General features: G+C 35.1%; 2 protein-coding genes across 2 annotated transcripts in view; both read right to left on the minus strand.

Annotated features, from left to right (window-relative positions):
- LOC142349675 (uncharacterized) overlaps nt 1-16,082 on the minus strand; it is a 166,878-nt gene extending 150,796 nt beyond the window's left edge. The window contains exons 1-3 of the mRNA XM_075401399.1: nt 15,853-16,082; nt 11,775-12,059; nt 11,097-11,360 (exon numbers count right to left, since the gene is read on the minus strand). Coding sequence (XP_075257514.1) covers nt 11,097-11,360; nt 11,775-12,059; nt 15,853-15,943 — 640 coding nt within the window. The 5' untranslated portion in view covers nt 15,944-16,082. The remainder of the gene's footprint in view (nt 1-11,096; nt 11,361-11,774; nt 12,060-15,852) is intronic.
- Nucleotides 16,083-19,744: 3,662 nt separating this feature from the next.
- LOC142349061 (uncharacterized) lies at nt 19,745-24,310 on the minus strand. The gene is made up of 5 exons (XM_075400475.1): nt 24,005-24,310; nt 22,651-23,229; nt 21,660-21,947; nt 21,140-21,323; nt 19,745-20,196 (listed from the first exon to the last, which is right to left on the minus strand). Exons 1-5 carry the CDS (start codon nt 24,308-24,310, stop codon nt 19,745-19,747), a joined length of 1,809 nt encoding a protein of 602 aa, XP_075256590.1.
- Between the last annotated feature and the right edge of the window lie 2,018 nt (nt 24,311-26,328).

Below are 26,328 nucleotides of genomic sequence, written 5' to 3' on the forward strand. Positions count from 1 at the left end.
GTCTCCCTATAAAAACCAGACAACTCCAGTTAAGTTTCACGCGCAAAACGTTTCTTGAAGGAAACAATATCATGGTACCATATACCTCCATCATTGGAACTGGTTAAGTTTTTCTTATCAAGAGAAGATTTTTACCTCGCGTGTGATAGTGGAGTATGATACAAAAAAGCATAAAACCAAATATATATGAGACCATAGGACAGGGACACTACATATGACACTATATATGACACCAAAGCGCCGACACTACAGGGATGTTAGCAAAAAAAATTTTAACTGATGTTTGTAAGTTCAGATTGGTGGTAAAAAAAGACATCTGTAAGCCCTAAATAGATTGTTTATTGATGATTACAAACACCAGACACGAAAACACCAGAGACGCAATGAAGTGTTTAGACATCTGACTTCTTTAGAAAGAACTTTTACACAATCATTGTGAATATACCACAACAATTTAGCTTTTGATTGCTGTGAACAGATAAAGAGCTGATCGGAAATCATTAGGTTAACAATAGGTTCACTGCAAACGCTTCACTACCTCAGGGATAAACTTGTAATTTTCCATATAAAAAATTGTTCTGCAATTTTAGGAGAGCATTGCTTGATCACGCAAAAAAGAAGATAAAAAATGCCTGACTCTTTGCGCCCTGGAAAGGCATTTCAATGGTTTAACATAACCGACTAAACGTCGGAAGAATTGCTCTCGAACGACTACTGTGAGCTCTAATCAATTGCAGCCCGATTTGGTCGGGAGGGGCGGGGAGGGGGAGCTTAAATGGGTCTAAGAAGTTTAATAGTGGGCTTCAAATAACCACATTAGATATGAACATATACCGCTATTAAAATTTAAAATGCAAAAAGGCACCAGTTTCTGCGCACTTTTTATTTGACTTTTAGTATTAAATTACCGCCAATTGAGTTCAACCGCTTGAAATTGTGATTGAGAGAGAATGTTAGATCACGCGAAACCCAAAAGTCAAGGGCGTAAATGTCACTTGAAAAGTTAAAACTGTCAAACGAAAATTTTGCATAAAAAACACACGTTTACAATAATTGCTATGAACTTCGTTCAAGGGCAATTAAACAGTCAATACCAGAAAACAAGACGATGTCATAATTTTGCTAAATGGATTTGTCAGACTCTTGATATCCAATCGTACTTAATGCCTGAGAAGAAGTAGTCCGCAAAAACATCACATCCCATGATATATTAAGATGATATATGTGCTATATTTAGATGACATCCTATGCTATATGTGCAGAAAACATCAGGTGTGGCAGAAGTCATTTTTAAATTTCCAGAACTCCATTTATTAAACTCGAAAATAATTGAGGGGTGTTGTGATCTCAGATTCGTTGTTGCTCACCATTATTGTTTCTTTTTTAGCAATCATACAAAGTCATTTATGATTCTTAGTAACCATACAATGTCATATATGACTTCCATGAAATCTTAACAATCATACTAAGATCATTAAAAAAATGATTGATGCTTTAAAATAGTGTACAATAGATCAAACCAACAAGTCCTACCATACTTTCCGCCAGAATGTGAACAAACAACCAAACGATGCCCTTATTATCAAAAGCATCTTAGTAATCATTTTCAGTCATATATGGTTTTATGGCGTCTTGACAATCATACTAAGATTGTAAATAGAAATTAAAGGCCGCTTCTACGAGAAAAAAAGCAAAATACATAGAAAATTCTGAAGCCACAAACCAAAAGAATCCAAAAGTAATCTACATCTGATTGTAATGAAGCCACCATTCATATTGTTTTCCGAGGTGAAAGTAGGTAGAGAAAATTTAGAAGTTCCAAGAAAAAATCATACAATGTCATATATGAAAAATGGAAAAGTTACTTAGATCATACTAAGATATAGTCTTTGATTTGAAAGATATCATATATGATCTTAGTATAATTATTATGAAATGTCAACTCGGGATATTGTTATGTGTGTTTATTAATTGTGGTTAAAAATAGCAGTTCGACAAAAAAAATGTGATTACAGAGACAAATACGTAAGAAAAGAAATAGCTATTACTGAAAAAATTAGAACACATGAGCCTACCAATATTTTGTCAGTTCACCTATTTTCAATGTCGGAACAGCAACAGATTTCATATGTTAAAAATTAATAGAACAAGGCCAGCAAACAACATCACTCTACCCTCCTTTTTATACGGAAGAACGATTCTCAGTTTGCTTGAAAGAATTGCAGCAATTGTGAAAAAAAAACAAAATTTTAAATAAAAAAACATAGCAGGACAAGTCCTGACGAACAATTCAATTAATTTTCATTGACTTAACAAAAAACTAGACCTGGAATGAACTATGAATGGATTGTGAAAACCATTTAGAAAAAAATCCGATCCAAAAAATTAAAAAAAAATAGTAAAAATAAAAGTGAAATTGCGTATGTGAACAAAAAACCACTAGCGAGAAAGCGAATTTTTGTTCAAACGCCGTTTTCTCACTGTACTTCAAAATTAGAGCGAAAAAAATTCACGTCCCAAAACCACTCGCTTTTTCGCTCCACTTCTTGTTTCGGCGTGACCAAAATCACCACTCCAATTTGACTTCAAAAATCATGAAAATGTGTGAACAGATCTTAAAAAAAATAGCCGGAAGAATTCCGGAAATGACTCGAAGTGAAAATCCATTTAAACGCCATCCAACTACGCATCAAACAAAACCCGCCCTTACTAATTTATGATTATCTTGAAACAAAGTCATGAAACAAAAAAGTAAAAACAATAAAATCAAATCTATTATATAATCAAATCTGTTATATCAAAATAATGGTAAAAAATCTGATCAAATTTTGTTATAAAATGAGATCCCGGAAAAAACTATCTCTGCCAAAATAACTTCATCAAACCAACTAGTTCTTACAAAAACCACTTATGTGAATTTTGAAAAAAATACGTTGGGCTAAATTATGAAAAAAAGCTCTTAAAAATACTTTTCACTGAAAAACTGGAAAAAGTTACTAATTTTATTAATATTTCAAAAAACATACAAATCCAAAGAAAAATTTCCTTCAGCCAATAGGGTATCCAGATGCTCGCAAAATAATAGGCAAGTCATAATAGGCAAAGAAACTTAGCTAAAAACAGAAAAAAACGAAAAACTAGAAAAAAAATTAAGAAAAAAAGTTTCAATTTTCGCCATTTTTTTGTCATAATTCTCAAAAAAAAGATTCTTACCCACAAAACTGTAACCAATTGTTATCATAAGATTGCTCAAGTAGAAGGGGTTTCTTCAATACCCATTTGAGCCAGTAAAACGAAATAATCGTCTAAAAAACGCATAAATTAGCCCGAAAATCAGGAAAATACATTAAAAACCGAATTATCATAAAATTCATATGAATTTCCAGAAACCCTCCAACCACTACCAAAACCAGCCTAAAATTAAAACAAAATCATAACCAAACCTCTTAACGAAAACAAATGAAAAAAAACTGCTTCAAAATGCCGCACGTGAACAAAAAAATTTCGCTCGCTTAAAGAAAATTTTTTCACACATCAATTTCTCGCTCTCTCAAAAATAGGGGTATGAACAAAAGCCACTCTCTTTTCGCTCCGCTCTTCACTTTTGTTCAGCACCAAAATCACTCCAAATTTTTTCACGCGTTTCATTTCCCGCTTCAAAAATCACTCCAATAAAATTGATTAAAAAAAGGACTTCACCAATACTCCTCTTCGAGTTGTAAAAAAGACAGCGCGCCAATACAATTCAAATTGTTTGAATTGTAAAAAGCTAGAACGCTCGAAAGTCATAAGGTTAGAATTGTGCTAAGCACCTTTTTAGAGCCCTAATGATTTTCACAGGAGGTTGCAACTGTCACATAAGATGCATTGTTGAACTAACTGGATTCTCGTACATGAAGGCATTCACGTTATGTGTCTGCAGAGACGCAAATTCAATAGAAGTCCGACTAAAAGCATTTTTTCAATTTTAGTCCGATTAAAACAGATTTTTCAAAAAAATGTTGACTCTAAACCCAACTCGGACACCTCAATTACCTCTTTCGCCTGAACAAAGGAATTTCGACGATAATTTCAGAAATAGTCAGATGAGCTAGTGCTTGATGGTCTTGGTTTTCAATCTTAAGTACAGCAGTTGACCAGACATTTCTCCAGACGAAGTTATTACATTAGATTTGAACGATGATCACCCAGCCGGATAATTGTCACATTCAAACCAGGGTCAATAACATTTACTTCGCTCCAAAGCACATAACTACAAAAACAGATCACATAATAGAGATCATATTTGGCAATTTCTGGATAGAAGAGAAAGAATGGCAGCTGAGAGTAATTAATTTTAACGAATTCACATAAGCAGAAGTTGTGTTCACCACAAGGAGGGTCAAGTGCAAACTCCGATATTTCGTTCTATCAGCAAATCAAGCTCATCCATGACGGAAAAAAGTATCTTAGGCATTAGCTTTATTGAAAAATTGCTAGCCGTTATTATCCAAAAACTGTGAATCTTAAGTTTGAATATAAGAATTGCCAATATACCAGACGTAACTTCAGAACAATTGTCGTGGAAAAAACTGATGTCTGAGAACAACTCCACGCGTACTAAAATTATGTTATGGGCCAACAAAATACCACAGTATTGCGACAGGCATGGGCTCAGACTGGATACTGGCAAGACATGGCATCTCGAAGGCTTTCAAATTTGACATCGCTCATTGATTTGTAATTAGGGGTCTGCAAATGCAGTGATAATCACTCGAATTTGCGTCAAATGAAACGCTAATCTGTCACAAAAAAATAATTATTTGATTCAAGGGTTCTTGGGACAATAAAAAAGGTAGCTTTCCACCCTTTACGTGTTTTTTCAGCTATATGCGGTGCACCGACAACACATCACAACACCTCGAAGAGTAGAGGAAGAACACCTGTGCTGTCATTATTAGTTCACAGCGAGAGACTACCAGCAATTACAGATTTGGTCTTATGAACCCTTTTCTGTGATTAATCGCCTGTCAAGTGCAGCAGATACAGGAAACTTCTTAAATTAATAAAGGTTATTTCATGCAATGTAATGCTGTATTCAAATGATGTATTCTCAAATATGAATAGCCGCTTATACTAATTTGGTAAACACTGGATAACTCAGTTTAATAATTATAATACTCAAGCGCCTAACAACAAAAACCCTAACTACAGTCATTATCTGGATATTTCTAGATTCTTGAATATTTCTGTCATTTGAAATGTTAGCTTGGATTAAAGTAGGGTGGTGCTACAACTAAACTGTAAGACTCTGCATGAAAAATATCTGCAGAGAAACCATAAGAGAACGAACAAAAAAGTTGAGGTCTTGTAGATGAAACAGAAGACAAACTGATATAATTGCAGAAACAATGCAGACAAACTTCCTTAAAGAGGTGTTACGATGTGATGGTTAGTATAGTGAACAATAACATAGAGGTTTGCTTCACTGGAGCATCAGAAAACAGTGTTAAAAAATTGTGACACAGTGAAACTCAATTTCAATTTTAATTAGTGAAGATGCTATCATAATACTATTGACCTATCGATCATGTTATAGATGCCAAACTTCTCCGCTCATAAAACTTGTTTCTGACATCCGGTGCCCTCCCAGTGAAACCAAACTTGATACACATTGCCATGTCACGCAAAAGCTTGATAACCATCAGTTTCTAACGTGCATTTTAATATACCTCAAGCTGATGCCACGTTGTTACATCTCAACCACAAGAAGAGTTTGGAATTGAATAATAGCAGTTTGTTAAAGTCCTATCATTTAGGCGCCTTTCCGCTATTAATTAGTGTAAAACAGTCTCTTTTCGCTAGTAGCTGTTCATTTAAAGCATTACACTTTGGAACACATATTTGGTTTTTCAAATATATGCTTTCCTGTTTGTACATTAGCGCGCTAACGATTGTTTCCAACATTCACTCAGGCGCAAAACGTCTTTCAAGAACTTAATAAACTTCTTATTTTTTAAATTTAATTGCTCTTTACAAAAAAATTTTTGAGTATTTTTTTATCAAAACAGTAAATTTTCGATTGGTGAAAAACATCATTGTCGCCGATCACATTTGCTTTTTCTCCCAGTTGAAATTGGGTTATTACATATATAACTGCAGAACCGCAGACGTGACGTATTTCGAAAAAAAATTAGACTTCCCAAATCGTGTTATTTCCCTGGCTGGGACCATATGTTAATCGTGCAGAATGCTGCAAGACGATTATATTCTTGCAAACTCTTGCCATTACATTTCAGTTGAATTTTCCTCTCATTGATCCTTAGTTGGGCATTATAGATCATTTGAGCAGAAAATGCCCACGTCTTTTTGCGCTAATTACAAGAGATAGATTGAAATAAACTTAGGTAAAAAAAAACAACTATATATTCAATCCAGTCAGCGAGAAATAAATTGTGTGTGTTCAGTTAAAAAACCATATCACAACCTGAGGATCGCTTAAGAATTTAGAAATACTTTTGGTGTCTCCAGATTTACACAAATATAGGCTTGCATTTTTTGGTATCAAATCGACCCATTTTTTTCAAATCAAACTCACTTTATACAAATTAATTTGATCCTCAATTTATAAGCTGCTTCCTATAAAATATTAGAACTTTTTCAAAAATTTGGTAAATTTTTTCAAATTTTTATTTTTGCTTCGCGCGATTTAAGACGTATTAGGTCTAATCAATTCAAAATAAACCACAACATCTTCATAGTTTAATCATCGAGGCAAACGTTCCCGGGTCGCGGCACAGATTATAATTGTGACGGAAACACTTTTTCAAAATTCGTTATTTCAACTCAAGATAAACCACAACAACGTTATCGTTTAAACATCGAGGCAAACATCTTGAACTGAACAGGTTAAAGGCAAAACAGCAAAAAAAGGTTCGGCAAATCTAGCTTAAGTCCTAGGCAGGTCCAGGTCTAGGACCGGTCACGATACATTTTTGAAATATAACATTTTTAAGTCTATAAATAGCGCAATCGATTTAGTATATTAGTAGGCGCAACAAAATTTATGTTATTTGCACTTTTTCTGAGCTCTCTGCGTTTGATAGAACAGATTGTCTTTGAAAATAACTCTACTAAATGAATATAGCATTGATGTTTCTTATATTTCTTTAAAATTCAATCAATTTCCTTCCGCTTATGTGGTGTCATTTTGGAAAAAACAGCTTTTTGTGACAAAAATGGCCGTTTATAGCCTTCGCGTCATATTATTGAGTTCTATGTATATGCGTCGTATTGAGTTCTATGTATATGCTTTTCTATGAATTTTTTGGAATCCTTGGATATTTCTTGGCTATAAAATACACAAAAAATTGCAAAAAATTGCATTATCTTACAAGATTATTATCTGCGCCAGATACTGGTACTGAAAACTAACGATAAGTTTAAAATGATGGGCTGCTAAAAACATTTATAAATTATTTAACTTATTCACAATGCAGTTTGACTCTTGTAATTGATTGTCTACTAAACGCAGCGGGGACATGAAGTTTTCCGAAAGATAAAACTCAGACTTCTAATATTATAAACAAAAACTTCTCGAATAATAACATGCGCCTATATGACTAAGGTAAATGTTGAATAACTTAGCTTATTGATTCTACTACAGTAGACAAAAAATGAACTGAACGAAATATTTGGCAGTGAGAATCAAATTGGCTCTTAAAGAAAGCGCCAAGAAAAATCAACTTCATAAATTGAGAAAAAGCCAAGCGACAAAAAGCAAGATTCTTACTTCTCATTCCCATCAATTTTCAACTGAATTATTGAAAAGTATAATTCTACAAGATGACAGTCTTCCTTAATCTGGTTTTTAGTCTTTCAATTGGATTTTGAACTCTAAATTTTGAGCTAATAGGTGAGTGCAGAATTCATTTATTTGAACAAAGCAATTCAAAAACACTCAAAATCACCAATATGTATGAGAATGGAGGTTTCACCAGGCAGGATAGCACTCTGAGCAGCAACTCTTTGAACAGCGGGTTCGCTGATCTCTTAAGTCGCTCGGTTGCAGCGGTGGTTTCTGTCTCAGTAGTTTTTGTCGTTGGTGGCAGTGGTTTTAGTTTCGTTCTGCAGATGCTCTGTCGAAGTGTGGGCTGTCTTGATTGCTGTGGTCTGGCAGCAATTTGAGGATCTTGCGGAGGTAGTCGATGAGGTGGATGTGTTGTCTCTCTTTGCAATGCTTGTGGAACTTGTTGAGTTCAAAATTAGTTTTTTGGTTAGACTTGGCTCTGACCACGGCATCAGCTAGAATTTGCATGACTGTTGTGAGGACTTCTGGGAGGTCTATCACTGTGAAGGTCGGCTCAGAGTTAACTTATCTTTGTACCTGGTTCAGTCCTTGAGGCTGGCAGCTTGCCCTCCTTGGCAGTTGGCGCAATTGTAAGTATCTATGGGGAATGTGCAGTCAGCTAGCTCAGTATGACCTCCACTTCAGTGGCATCTAACCTCTTGGGTGCACTCAGTTGTTTGCACAGCTAACACTGAATCATCACATTACGTCCTGGAAATGGAGGAGAAGAGGGCCGGGCTTGTCTTGACTCTAATCGGTAATGGTGAGCCCGATCATCAGGCAGCCGCTGATAAGAAGCGTTTCTGTTTTTTTGCATCTCGAGGAGGCTCTTACTAGCTGGTTTGGGGGCTTGAGTCGCTCGGCATCGGATGCGCACTAATATCAACATCCCTGGGATCTGATTGATAGCTGCCTTGACCACGTCCTGGTTAGTGTCGAGCCCTACTCCGACTATCACATCGCTAAGGTACTAAAAATTCTTGTCACTATCGGTGGAAGGAAAAGCTTCCTGACATACCTTGAACAAGGCGTGGCTTGGTTTGAATCTCTTTGCGGCTGAAGTTTTAGTTTGCACTTCTTGTGTCATCTTGTTGTATTTGGGTTGAAAAAAAACTCAAAATCGTCAAATAAGTGACATCAATCCGCAATATGAAACATATTTAAAAAACCTCAAGCACATTATATCAGGTGCACTCAATATCAGATACAAGTCTCTCCTGGACGTCCTGGAGCGGAATCAGATGATCTCAGTGACAATTGCGGAAGAGACCAAGCAATATAAAAAATTAACAAAGGAACTCATCTATTGCAGTAAGAAGAATTGAACCAAAGTTTTTGGAATTTTTTCATATTCTTGAAAATATTGTTTGCAGATTTGGAAATAAGTCCGATGAACAGCAATAAAATTGAAAAAAACTATTTGTAGTCGTTTGATAACAGGCTTTCCATCAACATCACGATCAAGAGAACAACTTTAGTAAACTTTTCATGTGAGTGTAGCCTTTCTTGAATCAAAACGGACAAGCAGAGGGAGCAAAAAAGTTTTAAATGTATCTGAAAACTAGTACAAATCTGATAAATTTTGTTTGTCTCCAACTCACAATGTAAAACAATGTTTTTCAAAAATTTGAGAAACAACACAGCTGCAAACTGAAAAGCACTTTTCTTCACCTCATAAACACACAATGAGCAAAACGACAGAAACTTTCAGGAGAAATCAAAAATCATTGATCATATGTCTAAATTTTTGTTTTTTTCGGTCTTCAAAACCAGATTAATCTGTCCAAAACCAAGATAGAAGGAAACTTGTTATACATTAGTCAAAGACAGAAAAAAATAAATCTTAATAACGTTCGGTTTTTAAAGGAAGCCATTATATAGATTCACAATAGACTCATGAGACCATTGGAACGTCAGTGGACCCTTCTAGTAATCAGACTACGTAAAAACCACAACAAAAACCGATAATGCAAAAAAAGCAAATGCAAAAATGATAACTCGGATTATGAATCAGACAAAATCAAAGACTCAAAAGCACAAATGAAAAGACTTAACCAAAATTAGGAAGCCAAATCAAGAAAAGAACACCAAAAAAAATTCAGAGGCCTCATGTAAAACAACGGTTTTTACCTGTTCAAGCCCATTACCTTTTTGCTCCTTTGCTTGTTCTGGGGTGACTGAATATCACTACCAAAAATTTTTTCTTTGTCATCAAAAACTCGAGAAAAACTGTGAGAAGATCTGAAACAAGAGACAGCGCTCAAAAACAAGCTAATTACTTTGTTGTATGAAAAACCATAATGGGGCCAATGAAAGCCTTGCTACAGCGTAGCGGCAAAAATGTTTTTATCTGTATAAGAACACACAAATATCAACATAATTGGGGAAAAGATCAACAATGTGACGCTTAAACTGAACAAGGTATTAGGGAACAGTCAAGTGTTCACAAACACATCTGAACCTCAATATTTATTGAAAAAGGTAAATTTCACAAAGCCCTCCGATTAAAATATTCGATTATTGTTGTTATTCTTTCCAGTGATTCCAATCACAACTGTCTACAATAAATATATCGATCAGTCAAAATTGACAGAACAAAAAACAGTTGAGTCCTCCCCCCCCCCCCCCGCCACCCCTTAACTGAGGTCAGAAGAATTATATGCTGTATGCTGTGATCTTCACCTACAATCAAAATCACACTGCTTGAATATTGTCAAGTGGAATGTAATGTTGCGTTAATGCTGCACGCCCGGACCCTAGTCTCATAGTAAACCAGTACTGAATCATGATATATTAATAGTAAAAGGCTATATCAGTACTGTTACATAGTGCTCTAAGGGTACTTTGCTCGAAGACTTCGCAGAATAAGCTCAGACAACAATTTTTTTTCAAGAAAATGTCATGCACAGGTGGTTTTGATTTGTTCATCTGTTCATACAAAAGTCATAAATTTAAAAAATTTTCAAAAAAAAACATTTGAATTTTTGCGTGATGCACAAACATGATAACTGTGAAAACCCGAGAAATTTGCAAAATCGAGGGCTTTGCAGACAAAAACCGGTAATTAACAGGAAAAACCCAGTGCAAAATCAGTTAGAACCAGTTAAAGAGTTGAAAACAAGTCAAACTACCGGTTTTGCAACATTGTTCCGTTTTTTCTTTTTATTATGAACTAATTTCTTTTTTTTTCAGGTACTTATGTGTCCAGTTAATGTGACCAGTTTAATGATTAGCAGTCATTTGAAACTGTTAACCGAATAGAACTTGCCTCTACAGAAAGAGTTAGGATAGTGAACAAAGTTGGACAGTAGATTGGATGGTAGGCAGAGTTTTGCGTACCACACATTGTATTCACAACCACGTTCAACTTGGTATATGATGTTGGGAAAATTGGGATATGGCGTGAAGGTTAAATTTGTAGAACACACTGTGGGAATCAAGTGTATGCTGTAGTTCCCTGCCCAAGGTGGAAGTCGCATGTTTGTCTGGTCGAAAGTGCTGAGAGAGTACCAGTTGATGTCATCCGGGGGATCTAAGCGTAATATATTGTTCAGAACTTAAATAAATTAATAAATTAGATAATTAGTTGATTGCTATGACATGGTTTTAATTTAAATCAGCGGTCTACTAATTGAGTTTACCGTCCCCCTCCTGTTCTATATTATCATCAATTACTTTCTTCCTTTTTCGTTTAATCAAGCAATTTTTTCAACTCCCCTCTCATTGGGTGAGTAGAGAAGAATCAATTAATATATAATAATTTAAACGGAACTTAAAAGCTACAAAGTTAAATCACATATCAAATTATTCCACTGATTTCCGTGGCTGACTTCTTTATTACTGTAGACAACGCATCATGCAGTCAACACGACTCTGACTATCTTTCTTCTGTAGCAAAAAAAAACAGAGTTTCAACTTGAGTTTTTTCAGGAGACTATATGCTAACCGATACATGCAGAAAGAGTACCAGAAGCAGTCACACCAGGCGAGGCAATATGATTCGCTGTCACTGTAAATTGGTAGTAGCCTTCAGGTTGAAGTCCATCGAAACCAATTCGAGCTGCTTGGTCATTATTCGATAGGGAGTATTCAGTAAGCAACTGGGAGCAGTTACTGTTATCGTCCAGTTTGATACATTCCACCCGTTGAACTGTTAGACTGTAATTAGATGACACTTGAGCCGAAATGAGAAGATAGGAAGAGTTCTGTTCCACTTTGGCCAGACTCACACCTTAAACAGACGAGGACCAAACATAACTCGTAAATGAAGAAAGAATAAATACTATTTATAAATTGTACAACGAGCTGTAAAGATGGGTTGCTCCACTTGCTAACAAAATTAAACGCTCAAATAGCAAAATCACTCTAAAATCTGCCTGCTTTTGATGGTCACTTTTATATTAAAAAAATCCTATGTTTGTATCTTTTGATTTTGCAATGGATCGATGCATGTTCATTAGTACTTTAATTCCAGAAAAATTGTTCTCTTGACCTTACCGGAAAAATCCAGAAAAACGTCAGCCAGTTATGCTTAAATAGCTCTCAGTATAGACACGCGGAAAATCCATGTTCAATGTTTTCAATAGGTTTTAGAATTGATTATTCAATTTGTTACCTAAAATGATGTTGGATGCGGCACGATCATATTTTATCCGTGAAGTTTATGATTTGAACGTTTATTTACATAATTCAGCGTGTACTTCAATGAACAAACATTTGAATTTTAAGCAAAACAAGGAGGCTCGTTAAGGTGCGTTCGCACATGATATCCGACCCGCGCTCATCTACATTGTTGACTGAACTGTCTGTTGACTTACATTTTTGACAAAGAGATAATCAAAAATAGATGTTTGAGTTCTAGAAAAACGTTACACAACCAAGATGTAATTGAAAAATATAATGCCATGCTTCATTACAACAAGATTTGTCGTTAAAAAAACAACAAAAAAACAACAGCAACAATAAGCAACAAAAACAAAATTTCGCGGCAAAAACTCAATATCTTGATTTAAAGGCAACTAGTAACAACGTCAAATTACAATCAGACAAAATCCTTCCTACACACATTTATTTTCCCTAACTACACATCAGATGAGATAAATAAGACTAGGTAACAAGCCGAAAAACAAAAGAAATAATGAAACGAAAATCAGAAATCAATCAACATTTTTCAAACCAAATAATTTCAAAAGTTTTAAAAATTGTTGGCTTTTAACGAAATAATTCTAGATAAATTTACTAAAAAGTCATAATGAAACCAACAGCACCTGTCTCTGGTTAGATTACATATGGAACTAAAGATGCAAAAACACTCAAAAATTTACGAACAACAAATTACAAACAGTGAGATAACACAAATTACTGATGCCATTAAAATCATTAGCTATTATCTGATTATTATGCTTTTTTCAATTTGTATTTATACTTATTCGGCTAAAACTGTACTGAATGAATTCATAGGTTCATTTGGGCCTTATTTGGAAATCATAGCGATCTGTTATTACGTGATTGTGCTGAAGGAGGAGAATAAAAAACAAAAACACACCACTAACATAATTTTAATAAAAAAACGTTTATAGGCCGATAGACAAAACATCAGCTACGTCACAATATGAGTAAAGAAGCTAATTTTTAAAATAAAAGAAATTAAATGGGACCTCTCAAGGATGAGATTAAGTTACAAGTTCAGTCCTCAAATGCAAGCTAATGGCCAGACTTTCACGGCTACCTAAAGAATGAACAAAAAAGCAAAAAAAAGCAATTTAAAAAAAAATGACCGAGAAAGTGTCGAAGCCATTAAAAAATGATTTTTTCATTCGAAATTTTTCTACTTTCAACTAATTTTTCATGGCAATGAGATTTTTATTTTTAACAATTTGATTCCAAAAGATCAACAAACGTGAACAAATATGTTAAAACTACGAGATGTTTGAGAAAACCCATAGTATCAACGCCATTAAATTCAATAGTTTTCACTGGAAGCTAACAAATACTCTAAGTTATGCCTCCATGGGACAACAAGATGTTTGCTAATCATAATTAATGAATAAGACTTTACAATAAGTAATGGGTAATGAAAACAACAAGAAATACAGGCAAATTCTTAAAATTAAGTAGAAAAGTGAAAGAAGAAAGTGTCGAAGCCATTTTGAGTTTTCCCTATAAAATTTATCTATGATCCATCTATGATTCGTTGAATTTCATCTCTAAGTTAATGCAACCGTCAATAGTAGCATAGTGTGTCAAGATTCCAAAAGGAAACAAAATTACAAGAAAACATCCAAAAACTGAAAAAAAATTACGAAAACTCCTGCATCGAAATCATTACACTAAAAGTTAGAAAAAGACCGTCAAATCGATTAATTTTGGTTGAATTAGAAAAAAGGGTCCAATAATTACTGAGATTGAATTGCATTTCACAAAAATATGTTTAAGGTAGTTATTTTTCAGAAAACGGCTTTTGAAAAAAATTTTCTAAAGTCTTAACAGCCTTAAATTCAACAGCTTTCAACAGAAATCACAAAATAAGCTGATTTGGATTGTATGTCTAGATTTAAAGACAAGGATCTTTGTCATGCATAGGTAATTAATAAGACGTTGCAATGAATCTTATGACTATGGAGACAACAACAAACAGGAAATATAAGGAAATACAACAATAAGGAAATATCCAAAAAATTTTTAAATTCTTTTGAAAACTTTTGGCATTGAAGTCATAAAACAAATAGTTAGAAGATAAAACAGTAAATCAGATTAATTTTTGTAGCAGTAGAATAAAAGGGGGCCCTGTCTACGGAGACTGACTTACAATTCACGAAAATAAATTTATGATCGGTTAATGTTAAAGAATTTCTCGAAAAATCGTTTTTAAAGTCTTAACAGCCAAAAGCTGTCCACTGAAAGCTCTAGATAGGTTCACTTAATGCTTTTTAAGAAACCTATTGCACTTTTATTAATCGAGACAATGGCTTAGAACTCCAAACAATTAGTTAAACCTCAAAAGGATTATGATTTAGGAACTTAGATATGAAAAGTGACTAGACTTTAGGTGACCCAAGAAAACAAATAAAATAAGAAAAGTTTTCTAAAAAAAGAGCTCTGAATTAGAATTATATATATTTTTATAGTAAACTTCCTTGTGAGACAAGAACAATTCTTTTTATCGCCTTTCGTCTATTAGGGAACTCAAAATTTTTCATTTGGTTGCCTGAAATATAACTTTCAATTAATATTTTATTTAAAAAAAGATCTTAATTCGAAGAAAAATTACACTAAAAGTGAACGAAATTATGCCAAACATCACGTGTTCACACAAAATTTCAATCCTCGATAACTCCTCGAAAAAAAAACAAACTTCGAAAAAATGTTTTTAGTTCCGAGTTCTACGCTGGACTAGCTTTTCAATGATACCACTCACATTTCTCTACGATGAATATATCGATCGACCAAAATTGTCTGAACGAAAAAAACACATTCGAGTATATAGTTCCTCCCCCACAAGTGAGGTCGGATCAAATACGGAAACTTTGTTTACGCTGAATTTAAATTTGACCACTCATTTTAGTTTCAACAATCTGAAAACAAAATTTCAGTTCAAAAACGGAAGGTTTGTTCATTTAACTGCTTCCGTTGAGTTATATACCAAAATCGCCCTGTGACAAAAAATAATCGTTTCAATTGCAATGTTAAAAGGTAAACTGTCTGTTTTTGAAGAATAATTTGAGCATCATTCCTGATTCTGTGTCCTAATTTATATGAATTTTAAAAAATCGACTGAAAATTGACGGAACTTTAACCGCTCGTAGTTTTAAGTAATTGTCAAAAGTTTTTCGGGAGAAAGTTCGACTGCTAATATTTTTGTCTACGTTAAGTTTACCGCGTTAAAAAAAAACAAATTTTTATATCAAACGTATTATAGTCGCTTTTACAATCAGTTCGCGGGCCATAAAACAATCTTTGATCTTTTCATTTCATGTTGCTTTTTTTTCAGTTTCTAACTTGATGATAATATGAAGAAACATTACCTTGGGAGGACACCAAGTTGGAACTGCCGATAACGATAACAAAAAAGGCGAAAAAGTGCCAATTAAAGATCATAAATTTCACTTCAATCATTTGTTTTGGTAGATTTTTTCAAGAATTAAAAGTCCAACTTAAGAATGGGACATTTTATTATCTCGAGTTTGATCAAAACTATGTAAAGCTGGTTTCTTTTTCAAATGACAAAGAGTTAATTTGTGCACAGCTCAGCACATAATGTACTTTGAGACTTTCTCGATAGTACACACAGTCTAATTTTAGTTATTATCAAATGAACACCCGTACACATAGAAAGTTGAACGACTATCTGGCAATGGTGGTCATTTTGTTTTGTTGTATCAAACAAAAGTACTCTCTTAAATCATTACCGGTAATTAAAAACAATGTTGTTCAGATTGGATGGTGCTGTGTTATAAAAAAGCTTGCTTTGTCTTTTGATAGATTCTGCTTAATTAACAGCCCTCCAACTTCTTTCTCTCCAATAGTCATATTAATTTTTTTCAGCCAACATTTGTTTAAATTGGTTGATTATAAACTTTTCAACCAGATTTAACAATCTGGAAACAACTCCGGTGTTGAGAATTTCGTCGGAGTCAAACATAAGAAATCGTCAGTTTTGATCGGTTTTACTTCGCCAAAACCGATCAAAACCCTTAAGTTTTTTGCGTTGTTTTGATCGCTTTTCGTCGGTATTTAAACGCATGAAGCGTCACTACCGGACATCTAACTTACCGGAAATAATCAAAAAAATGTGAACAGGTCTTAAGAAAACATAGCCGTAAGTTTCCTGAAATGACTTGAAGTAAATATTTACATCCTAACCAACCAGTTGCTAAATCTTCCTACATCATTTCTTTAGAAACACAATATTCCAGGGAAAAGGAAATTAGGGAAAAAACTCTAGAAGCTTTTTATAGCTTGCGATTGAAAAGAATTGTCTATAATAGATTGTTTGGTGGGATTAAATAGTCACAAATTCATTTGCGAATGAATATCAAGTGATGGAAAACCATAACCTACAAAAAACCGATCCTAAGAAGAAGAACAAAATCTAAAGCACTTGTTTAATGCTTTAACAATAATTTCCAAAAATTGCAGAAAAATATCGAAAGCTCTTCTAAACACACTATGCGAAACCGTTCCTGACTTTGAATTTCCAATGAGCACCCTCACAACAAACAAACGTACTGCAAAACAGTTAAAACTTGAGAAAGAAGAAAAACCTAAGAAAAAACAGCAGAATTGTTTTTTTTTAAATAAAAATCTGCGCTACAAAACTCTGTTTTCAATTAGTAGGAAAACCCTTCAAAAGTTTACCGAAAGAATAAAAAAGAAAAATTTTTCTAAAAGCTCGAACAAAACAGTAGATTTAAGCAGAAACACATTTGAAATCAAGAAAATCAAGCACAAACGTGTAAATTGTAGCACATTTTTTTCAAATACAACGTGATATTAACGAGATCAAAAGGGCGCCAAAACCAGCATAAAAAACTAAATCAAACAACATCAGCACTTATAAGTGAAAAAAGGTTAAAAAACAACTAAAAAGTCTTAAAACTGGCGGATTTACAAAACTTGCTGCTCTATTTTGTTTTGCCCCCGCCCAGCTTAGCAAGCTAATATCTGTTACGGCTCCCAGGCGCACATTTTTTTAACAGCGTAACGTGCTATGACATTATACAATTTGTAACTGGGTTGCGTTAAAACAATGGGGCGAAACGGAATAGGTCCAAAATGGCTCTAGAACGCATATAAAATTCTAATACAAAAATAATCATAAATTCTCCCAAACGAACATTCATCTGTTAATAATGTTTTGAAAAATCAGTTTACCGGACAAATGATGTAAAAAATTGAAAAACAACTGCTTCGAAAAAGTTGCATGTTATATACAAACTTTCACACGCTTGGCGAAAAAAATGTCGCACCAACTTTTCCGGCTGCCTCTTTGAAATGCGGTATGATCAGAGAATCACTCAACTCTCTCCAATTCGTCCCGCTGTTTGTCTTAAACAATTAGCTTTTACGTGAAACTTTGATCTCTACATCATGTTTGAAGTACATTTCAAAAATGAATCAATCGAAGAAAAGAAGCTGCCAAATTTTCTTTTCGGTTCGTAAGACAGCGCTCCAAAACAATCCAAACTTTGGTGTATTAAAATTTGAAAAACTGAAGTGAATATCTGTGTTCCCAGCCCGTAAAAACCACCAATGGAACTTCGATCAGTTTGCAACGTTTTCGTCCAATTTTGAGCTTTAATTTCTTTGAAATTGAGATAAGTACTTTGAGAGTTTAACTGATTGATTTCTTGAAATTCTTGGAACATTATTTTGTTTATTCACCAAAGTTAGATAAATTGGCACTCAATCACTAAGCATCAGCTGAGCTTTGTCTATTTTTGCCCGAATATTTGGAGAAACTACTGAAACGACTAAAAATAAAATTATCAAAGGCTGCTTCGGGCCCTGGTTTAGACCTCGACTTATGAAACCACCATGCTAGAACAAAAAGTGGTATAAAAAGACCATGTTGGACTCAAATGGCCCATGAAAAGGCTTTAGCTGGACCTAATTGTTCAGCTAGACTTTGGCTCCGCCAAATTTTTTGATGCTGGACTTTACCTCGACACAAACACGAAGCTCGACTTTAGCTCGACCTAAAATGTTCATGCTGCACCCAAACAATTTAAATATGCACTGAAAATTGGTTATTGCTTGAAACATAGTCAACGTGTTTTACCGTTCAAATTTTTTGATGTTTCTCATATTTTTTTCGAAAAACGAACTGTACAATTATAAATATTTTAGAATCAACGAAAAACGAATTTTAGAATCAAATGAAGTAAATCATAACACACTAACCTCATTGCTGAAAAAAATTACGCCTTTTCTTATCTTTACTCCAGCCATTAACAGCCTCATAGCTTGAAAAATGCTGACTTAAAGAGAGTTTATCGAATTTTACAGTGGGATACTTTCTGACATAGTGTGCTCAAATCAATTTCAAATCCGCAAAACATTCTCAAAATTTTTTACGAACGATTTTTTCATTGTTTGGGCCTATCTTAGGTTAACAATTTAATATTCAACTAAGTTTTAATGCCGCCCTGTTCGCGTTAAAAATTTCTCTCTCAAATTAGAAAGAATAGAAAAGACTGTATTATGAGACGGTTAATTTCTTGTCTAATTGTCAAATTCGAGTTATAAAGACATAAAACATAAAGTTAAACAAAGCGTGTGTAATATTTAAATAGATATATGCTCACTAAATATCAATGAAAACAAAATTAAATCATATTTATAAAAGGTACACAAACTTCAGAGCTTTTTTGGTAAGAATCAACAGAATCTTCGTTTAAGTTAACTGCATTTCCGTTTTCTTAATCAAATACAACCTTTTCGTACAGGAAATAAAAATACTTGAATAAATTTAATACTGGCAAAAATATGAAGAAAGTGTATGTAAAATGACCAAATATGATTGAAACAGATCAAATAGCACTATACTAGCTGAGATGTGAGTACACAATCAATAAACAAGTACAATTAAGGTAATATGAACTAAACAACAGATTTTCACTTTTTCAGCTATGTCCAAATTGGGGCTAAAATATACGGTTTTTTGACAATAACTCAGAGAATAAGCAAGATATCAACAACAAATTTTTTGAGTCAATAGACATTGGTAAGATACATATTGTGAGTGAAAACGAGGATTCTATCTCAAAAGGCTGAAGTAGGGCTACATTTTAAATTCTATAAGCAATCTTAATACATGGGGAAATTTTTCAAATGTAAAAAGCTCCCACATTAAAGATTTAAATTTCAGCAAACTTGGCAGTGACTAGCATTAGTCTACAATATAGCCTAATACTTTCAAATGCGGTCAATATCTAATGTAATAAGTTTAACGAATGGCCGTAAATAAGTTCCTTTAGCAGTTTTGATTGTTGCCATTCTGGCTATTTTATCGTCTCCTTCATGAAGCTTCTGAATTCTGGCTAAAGGGTAGTTGAAGTAGCTATCTTTCTCATCAACCATCCAGACTAAGTCTCCCACTTTGATGTCCACGCCTGTTTCAGTTCTCCACTTTGCTCTGAGTTGGTGTGATGGTAGATACTCGCTCATCCACCGCTTCCATAGGGCTTTCAATTGCTCGCTGATTTGTCGGAACATTTTTCGATATGAAGCATTGTTTTCTCTAAATAGAGAAATGGGCCATGACATGTTTGCTCCCCCAACAAGGAAATGATTCGGTGTTATCGTATCCAAATCTTCAACATCGCTACTAACTGCTGTTAGAGGTTGATTATTGAGCAGTTGTTCCGCTATGCAAATTAATGTCGAGATATTTTCCTCTTTCAATGCTTGTTTGCCAAAATATTGAAAATCGCTCTTTTGCTCGATTTAACTGATAACTCCCAAGCGCCAACGATATGTGGAGCTGCAGGGGGGCTGAAAGTCCATTGTATTCCGTTTTGTGCTAAATTGCGCTGCATTTCACAATGGTTTAGTTCTTTGAAGGCCGCCTTCAATTCGCTCGCTGCGCCTACAAAGTTAGTTCTGTTGTCAGAAATTATCGTTTTCGGTTTTCCTCTTCTCGCTATGAACCGTTGAACCGCGTCTAAGCAAGACTGTGTGTCCAGCAATTGAAAAATCTCCATGTGCAGTGCTCTGGAGCTAAGACACGTGGATAAACAAATTCATCTCTTCACTGTTCTTCGGAAGAGTTTAATTGAAAACAGTCCAAAGTAGTCTACTCCGGTGTTTGTAAACGGCGTTACATTATCTTCTATTCTCACTACTGGTAAGTCTGACATCATTGGCGTCGATGTTTTGCATCTCTTCAATTAACAGTCTAGATATTGGTGTTTAACTGATCTCAATGCGTTTCTTAGACCAGTTACCCAAAGCTTTCTTTGAATTTCAGCTCTAATATGTTCAACACCTTGGTGATGATTGTGCTTATGCTGAAACTCGAGATATAATTTAAGTTAAGGGTTTCTGCTACCCGGTTAGCAACAAAAGTAGGCTGTTTTTTGTCACTATAATGAACCATTGTAAAACAGTAGTTGAATCGCTCCACAAACAGATTGACGCAAACGAAGTTCTATGTTCTTTCAAAATTAGATCTTTAATTCTGTTTTCTGTAACTGCTGCCATTAACTCTAATTTTGGTATAGTATGGTGCTTCATTGGAGCCACCCTTGTTTTTTCCAACAATGAATCTTATTAGTCTATCGCTGTTCGGTTTAGTGATTACAACGTAACTTACTGCACAAAAGGCATCTTCCGACGCGTCTCCAAAGACGTGTAGCTCAACTCTGTCACAAGATTCCTGATTGTACCATCTTGGAACAGATAATTGTTCTGAGTTCCTCCATTCTTGCACCCACTTGTTAAACTCTGTGTTTATATCTTCGGCTATCGGCGAGTCCCATTTTTGACCCTGTGTCTGCCAAATTCGTTTCAAACATCCTTCCTCGAATGACAAATGGTGCCATGAATCCCAGAGGATCGACCACTTGCGACACTGGTGATAAAACTTGTCTTTGCATCCAATTCGTTTTCTGTGAGAACTCTTGGTCCTTCCGAACAGTTAACAGATCATCGGCTGCCGTCCATTCAAGTCCCAAGACCTTAGGGTTGTCTTCGCTTTCTATTGGTGTAATTTCACTGTTTTCAAATATTTCTTCGAAATTAGAGAACCATTTTGTGAGGTTGAAGCCTCCTTCTGCTAGCAATGATTTAAGTTCTTGGATTATTTCAGATGCTTGTTCAGTTGTGTGACGTCCACATAGAAGTTATCCATCACTAATTGCGATGCAATAAGATGTTCCATTTCAAACAGTTTTGCACACTGCTGCAGGGCATAATTTGCACATGTTGGAGATGACTTAGCTCCAAAAATGTGCCGGTTGTACTGGTACGGCATCAGTTTACCGTCTTCATCTGTCCACAGAAACCTGAGGTAACGTCTTTGTTGTTCAGGCACTTGAATTTGCAAAAACATTTCGTCAATATCTGCTGTTAGTGCAACACAGTTTTCTCGAAAACTGAACAAGATTCCAATTAGATTCTGCAAAAGATCGGGAGCTTTCATCAAAACATCGTTCAGGCAGTATCCTCGAAACCTTTTTACTGTTCTTACTTTCTCTGGTTTTCTGGGGTTTACAACTGGATGATGAGGTAGATACCAAACATCCTGACGTTCAAGTTCAGCTTTTGGAAGCAAGGAGATGTAGCTTTTTGCTAAATCCTTTTTTTTGAATTACAATACTTCAATTTTAAAGACTCGTTTTTCGCTAATCTTCGTTTGAGCGATCGTAGTTGTCCGAGGGCTAAAGAAATATTACGATCAAGTTTTTGTTCTTTTCCCGTAGAAAGCATTTGAACTTGGAAACATTCTTGTAGCTTTAACGTTGTCTTCTCTAGAATTTCAGGAGACTTTTTTGTCTTCAAGTGTTCTGCTGTTTACTTGAAATGTTTTGCCGTAGGATTCGATTACCCACCACTTTCTCACAATTTCTGTCAGCTCTTGATTCTCTTGGCTATCGCTGCTTAGTCCTTTCACTATTTGGCAGTGGACCACTTAGCGTCCAGACTAATGGAACTTTCACTGCCCATGGATAATCATTTCCACAATATTTGTACTCTAAAGGTCTTATTAAGGAGTAAGCATCTTGACCAAGAATCACTTTTACCTCATTCAAGTCAATTTTCTTCATTCTTATGCACAATAAATGAAGATAACGTTTAATTAGCTCTATTACATTGTATACCGATGTACCAACTACAAGATCTTTATAACTACTGGCTATGACTTTTATCGTGTAGCCAACTTCATCGGCTGGCCCAATCTTGACCGGTACTTTCAAACAGTCGATTGAGTTCGTTCCATGAATCCCAGTCACCGACATCGAAGTATTTCTTCCTTCAAGGCGTAGAGATTGTATCAAATCTTCGTCTATCCAAGTCTGAGATGAAGCGGTGTCGCAAACAGCTTTAGTTTCGACAAAACTTCCGTCTTCAGCGTAGATGCGCAACAGTGCAACTTGGAGGAGTCCTTTGACTGACCAAGCTGTCTCATTTGTCAGGTTGGTTTCACTTGTTTGATCTGGTGACTGTATTAACTCGTGTGTCACAGTTTGTCTGTTGTGTAACAAGCGATTGTGATTTCTTTCACAGCCGTCTATTCGGCATTTGAGCTTCGATTTGCAATCTCTGGCGCGATGCTTTCCCGTCAAGCATTCGAAACAGAGTTTAGCTTGTTTCACCGCTTCTGATTTTTCCGTAATAGAGACTTTTTGGAATTTATCACACTCCCAAAGCAGATGTTCTCCGTCATCGATAGGGCATTTCTGAAATGTTAATTCTCTATCGTTAGTAAAAGCAGAGTTTTTTGGTTGATCTCTACTTGATCTGACGCTATTTTGTTTTCCTCTGTACGAACTCTCTGGAAACCACTTTGTTGCTGCATTTTTCATTTGATCTTGAACTAAAGATTCTTCTTGTAGCCATTCGTTCAATTCAATCAAATTGGGCAGCTTCGACCTATGCGACGCTGTTTTAATGTGCGCAAACCATCTGCGTTTATGTCTGCCGGTAGTATATTAACTATCATGACTAGATTACTTGACGAAAAAAAATCGTTGCTGTAACCGAAATGTTGCAGAACATTTACAAAGTTTCCGACTGTGTCAACAAAAACAACAAAACTCGAACTATCGTACGGCCGTAATTGTGGATGATTTTGAATTTTGATTGCGATCCTATTATCAAGTGCGGCTGACCGAATTTGCGCTCAAGTGTTTTCCAAGCTGTGTTGTACATAACGCCCGAAGAACCCATACCAGCCAGCGCTATTTTTGCCGGCCCAGTTAAAAGCGTTTTTAAATGCTTCATTTTTTTGTCGTTTGATATGGTACTACGATCGACTCTCGACAGAAACATGCCACTCCATTCTGGCCAATCAAGGGGATCGCCATTATATTCTCGTAACTTAAGTTTTGGTAACGTGCGATTGACTGCAGAACTTACTGGGCACATATCATACTGATTAAAGCCGTGTTTCGGACTTGATTGCGAAGTTTCAGAAATTTTAAACTTACTATACTGCCCTTGGTTTGAGCTCACCGGTCCCGGAAGTTGTCTGACTGGAGCACTGCCAAATACACCGTCTTTCCGAGAGTTGCCTTGTGACATCAGTGACCCCAGCCAGCTGTTACTGTATTTCCGCTGAGATGAAGCTGCAACATCGTTTGCAATTCGTTGATTGTCACCCTGTGCTTGAATAAGTTTCCTGATTTCGCCCAAATAGTCTTCATTTTCACTGCTACCGATATTGCCCAAGAAGTCTCCACCGTCTGGTTCAATTGGCTTTTCCAAATTTCCAGGTTGAAGTTCGTCTTCCTCGTCGGTGTTTATTTCGAATTTCAACATTTCGAGTGTCTTCTGCTCCTCGAGTTGTCTCAATTGCTCGTCAGTCTCTCGAGCTCGTCATTCCTGTTCAATTCTCAACTTCTGCTTCTGATTTTCAAGCCTCAGTTGCACTTGGCGTTTTCATTCAGCTCGCGCTTCTTCCTTTTGTTTCAATTCTTCTTCCGTTGATACATTGGTCATGACATCTATCGATTTTGGCTGATCTGTTCGTGTCTCAGTTGCGCCGGTGTTCTGAGTTGGCTCAATATTTTGTCTTGTTTCCTCCTCGGCTCCATTTACGGATTAAACGAGTGAAGGCGTTGGTTTTTTTTGCCAAAGCTCACTGACTTTGCCGTCTCCATTGACTTCTTCTTCTGGTCCCACAATGCCAAAAGTTCTTTTCTGTCCAAAGACAAGTTTCTTTGTTTCTCTTGCAGATCTGCTTTGTGCTTCGATGAGACCCGTGTTCTGTAATGTTTCTTCATCTTTTCAACTAGTTTCTCGTCGAGGTCAAGATATTTATCAAGATTGGTTTCGATGCTCGCTGCTCTACTTAGTTTTGAGCCAAATTGTCTTCTGAGTTCTCCTCTTCTCATTTGAAGATCATTAAGTTTTTTCTGTATTCTTTCGCCAATTTGATAATGATATTCCACATCTTCCACCGTTTCGAAATCAGTTGACTGATGGGATACACCACAACTGCGGGCTCCAGAAGTACTCTGTTGCTTTCGTCTAAAGATTTTCGAGGTTGTCCCGGTCGGAGGACCAAATGTTTGGGCCCATCTTAGGTTATCAATATATAATTCAACTAAATTTTAAGGCCGCCCTGTTCGCGTTATAAATTTCTCTCTCAAATTAGAAAGAATAGAAAAGACTGTATTATGAGACGGTTAATTTCTTGTCTAATTGTCAAATTCGAGTTATAAAGACATAAAACATAAAGTTAAACAAAGCGTGTGTAATATTTAAATAGATATATGCTCACTAAATATCAATGAAAACAAAATTAAATCATATTTATAAAAGGTACACAAACTTCAGAGCTTTTTTGGTAAGAATCAACAGAATCTTCGTTTAAGTTAACTGCATTTCCGTTTTCTTAATCAAATACAACCTTTTCGTACAGGAAATAAAAATACTTGAATAAATTTAATACTGGCAAAAATATGAAGAAAGTGTATGTAAAATGACCAAATATGATTGAAACAGATCAAATAGCACTATACTAGCTGAGATGTGAGTACACAATCAATAAACAAGTACAATTAAGGTAATATGAACTAAACAACAGATTTTCACTTTTTCAGCTATGTCCAAATTGGGGCTAAAATATACGGTTTTTTGACAATAACTCAGAGAATAAGCAAGATATCAACAACAAATTTTTTGAGTCAATAGACATTGGTAAGATACATATTGTGAGTGAAAACGAGGATTCTATCTCAAAAGGCTGAAGTAGGGCTACATTTTAAATTCTATAAGCAATCTTAATACATGGCGAAATTTTTCAAATGTAAATAGCTCCCCCAATAATGATTCAAAATTCAGCAAACTTGGCAGTGACTAGCATTAGTCTACAATATAGCATATGAAAAAAGAATGAACTAAATCGGACATGTAGTTTTTGAGAAAATGAGATTTAAATATCAGACCGCAACATACATGTAGTAATTATATTGTTTTTCGACTCTAAGAGTTTCTTTGGAATCAACAATCATATGCTAGGTATTCGAACTAAGTTGGCGTTGATCAAAAGTAAATAAATTCCTACTTAAGCTAGATGTTCCTGCACTTTATTACAAATTTTACTTACATATTCAAGTTCCACTGCTTCTCTCAGAATTTTGATCCATTGGTTTTTAGAAACAATTCATAACTGTAGTCTGAAAATTGACTAGCTTGAAAAAGTTTTTCAAGTTTCTGGATGACACAAATAATTTTCGTTATTCTGGAAAATTGTACTTACTGTTGTTTTGGTAGTTCTTTCACAATTCTGTTTAAATTTAAACTGATGAAATTTTTTGGAGTCACAGCAGTTG

Source organism: Convolutriloba macropyga, chromosome 11, assembly GCF_964194025.1.
Source record: "Convolutriloba macropyga chromosome 11, txConMacr16.3, whole genome shotgun sequence".
Classification (NCBI taxonomy): domain Eukaryota; kingdom Metazoa; phylum Xenacoelomorpha; order Acoela; family Convolutidae; genus Convolutriloba; species Convolutriloba macropyga.

What these genes read in the sequence shown, in the direction of transcription:
- LOC142349061 (XM_075400475.1), bottom strand. Translation starts at nt 24,310, where the DNA reads ATGTTGAAATTCGAAATAAACACCGACGAGGAAGACGAACTTCAACCT. An exon ending in TCAGACAACTTCCGGGACCG is followed by an intron (nt 23,230 to 24,004) that starts GTGAGCTCAAAC and finishes TTAACATTTCAG; the next exon opens with AAATGCCCTATCGATGACGG. An exon ending in TGGATAACTTCTATGTGGAC is followed by an intron (nt 21,324 to 21,659) that starts GTCACACAACTG and finishes CGAATTTGGCAG; the next exon opens with ACACAGGGTCAAAAATGGGA.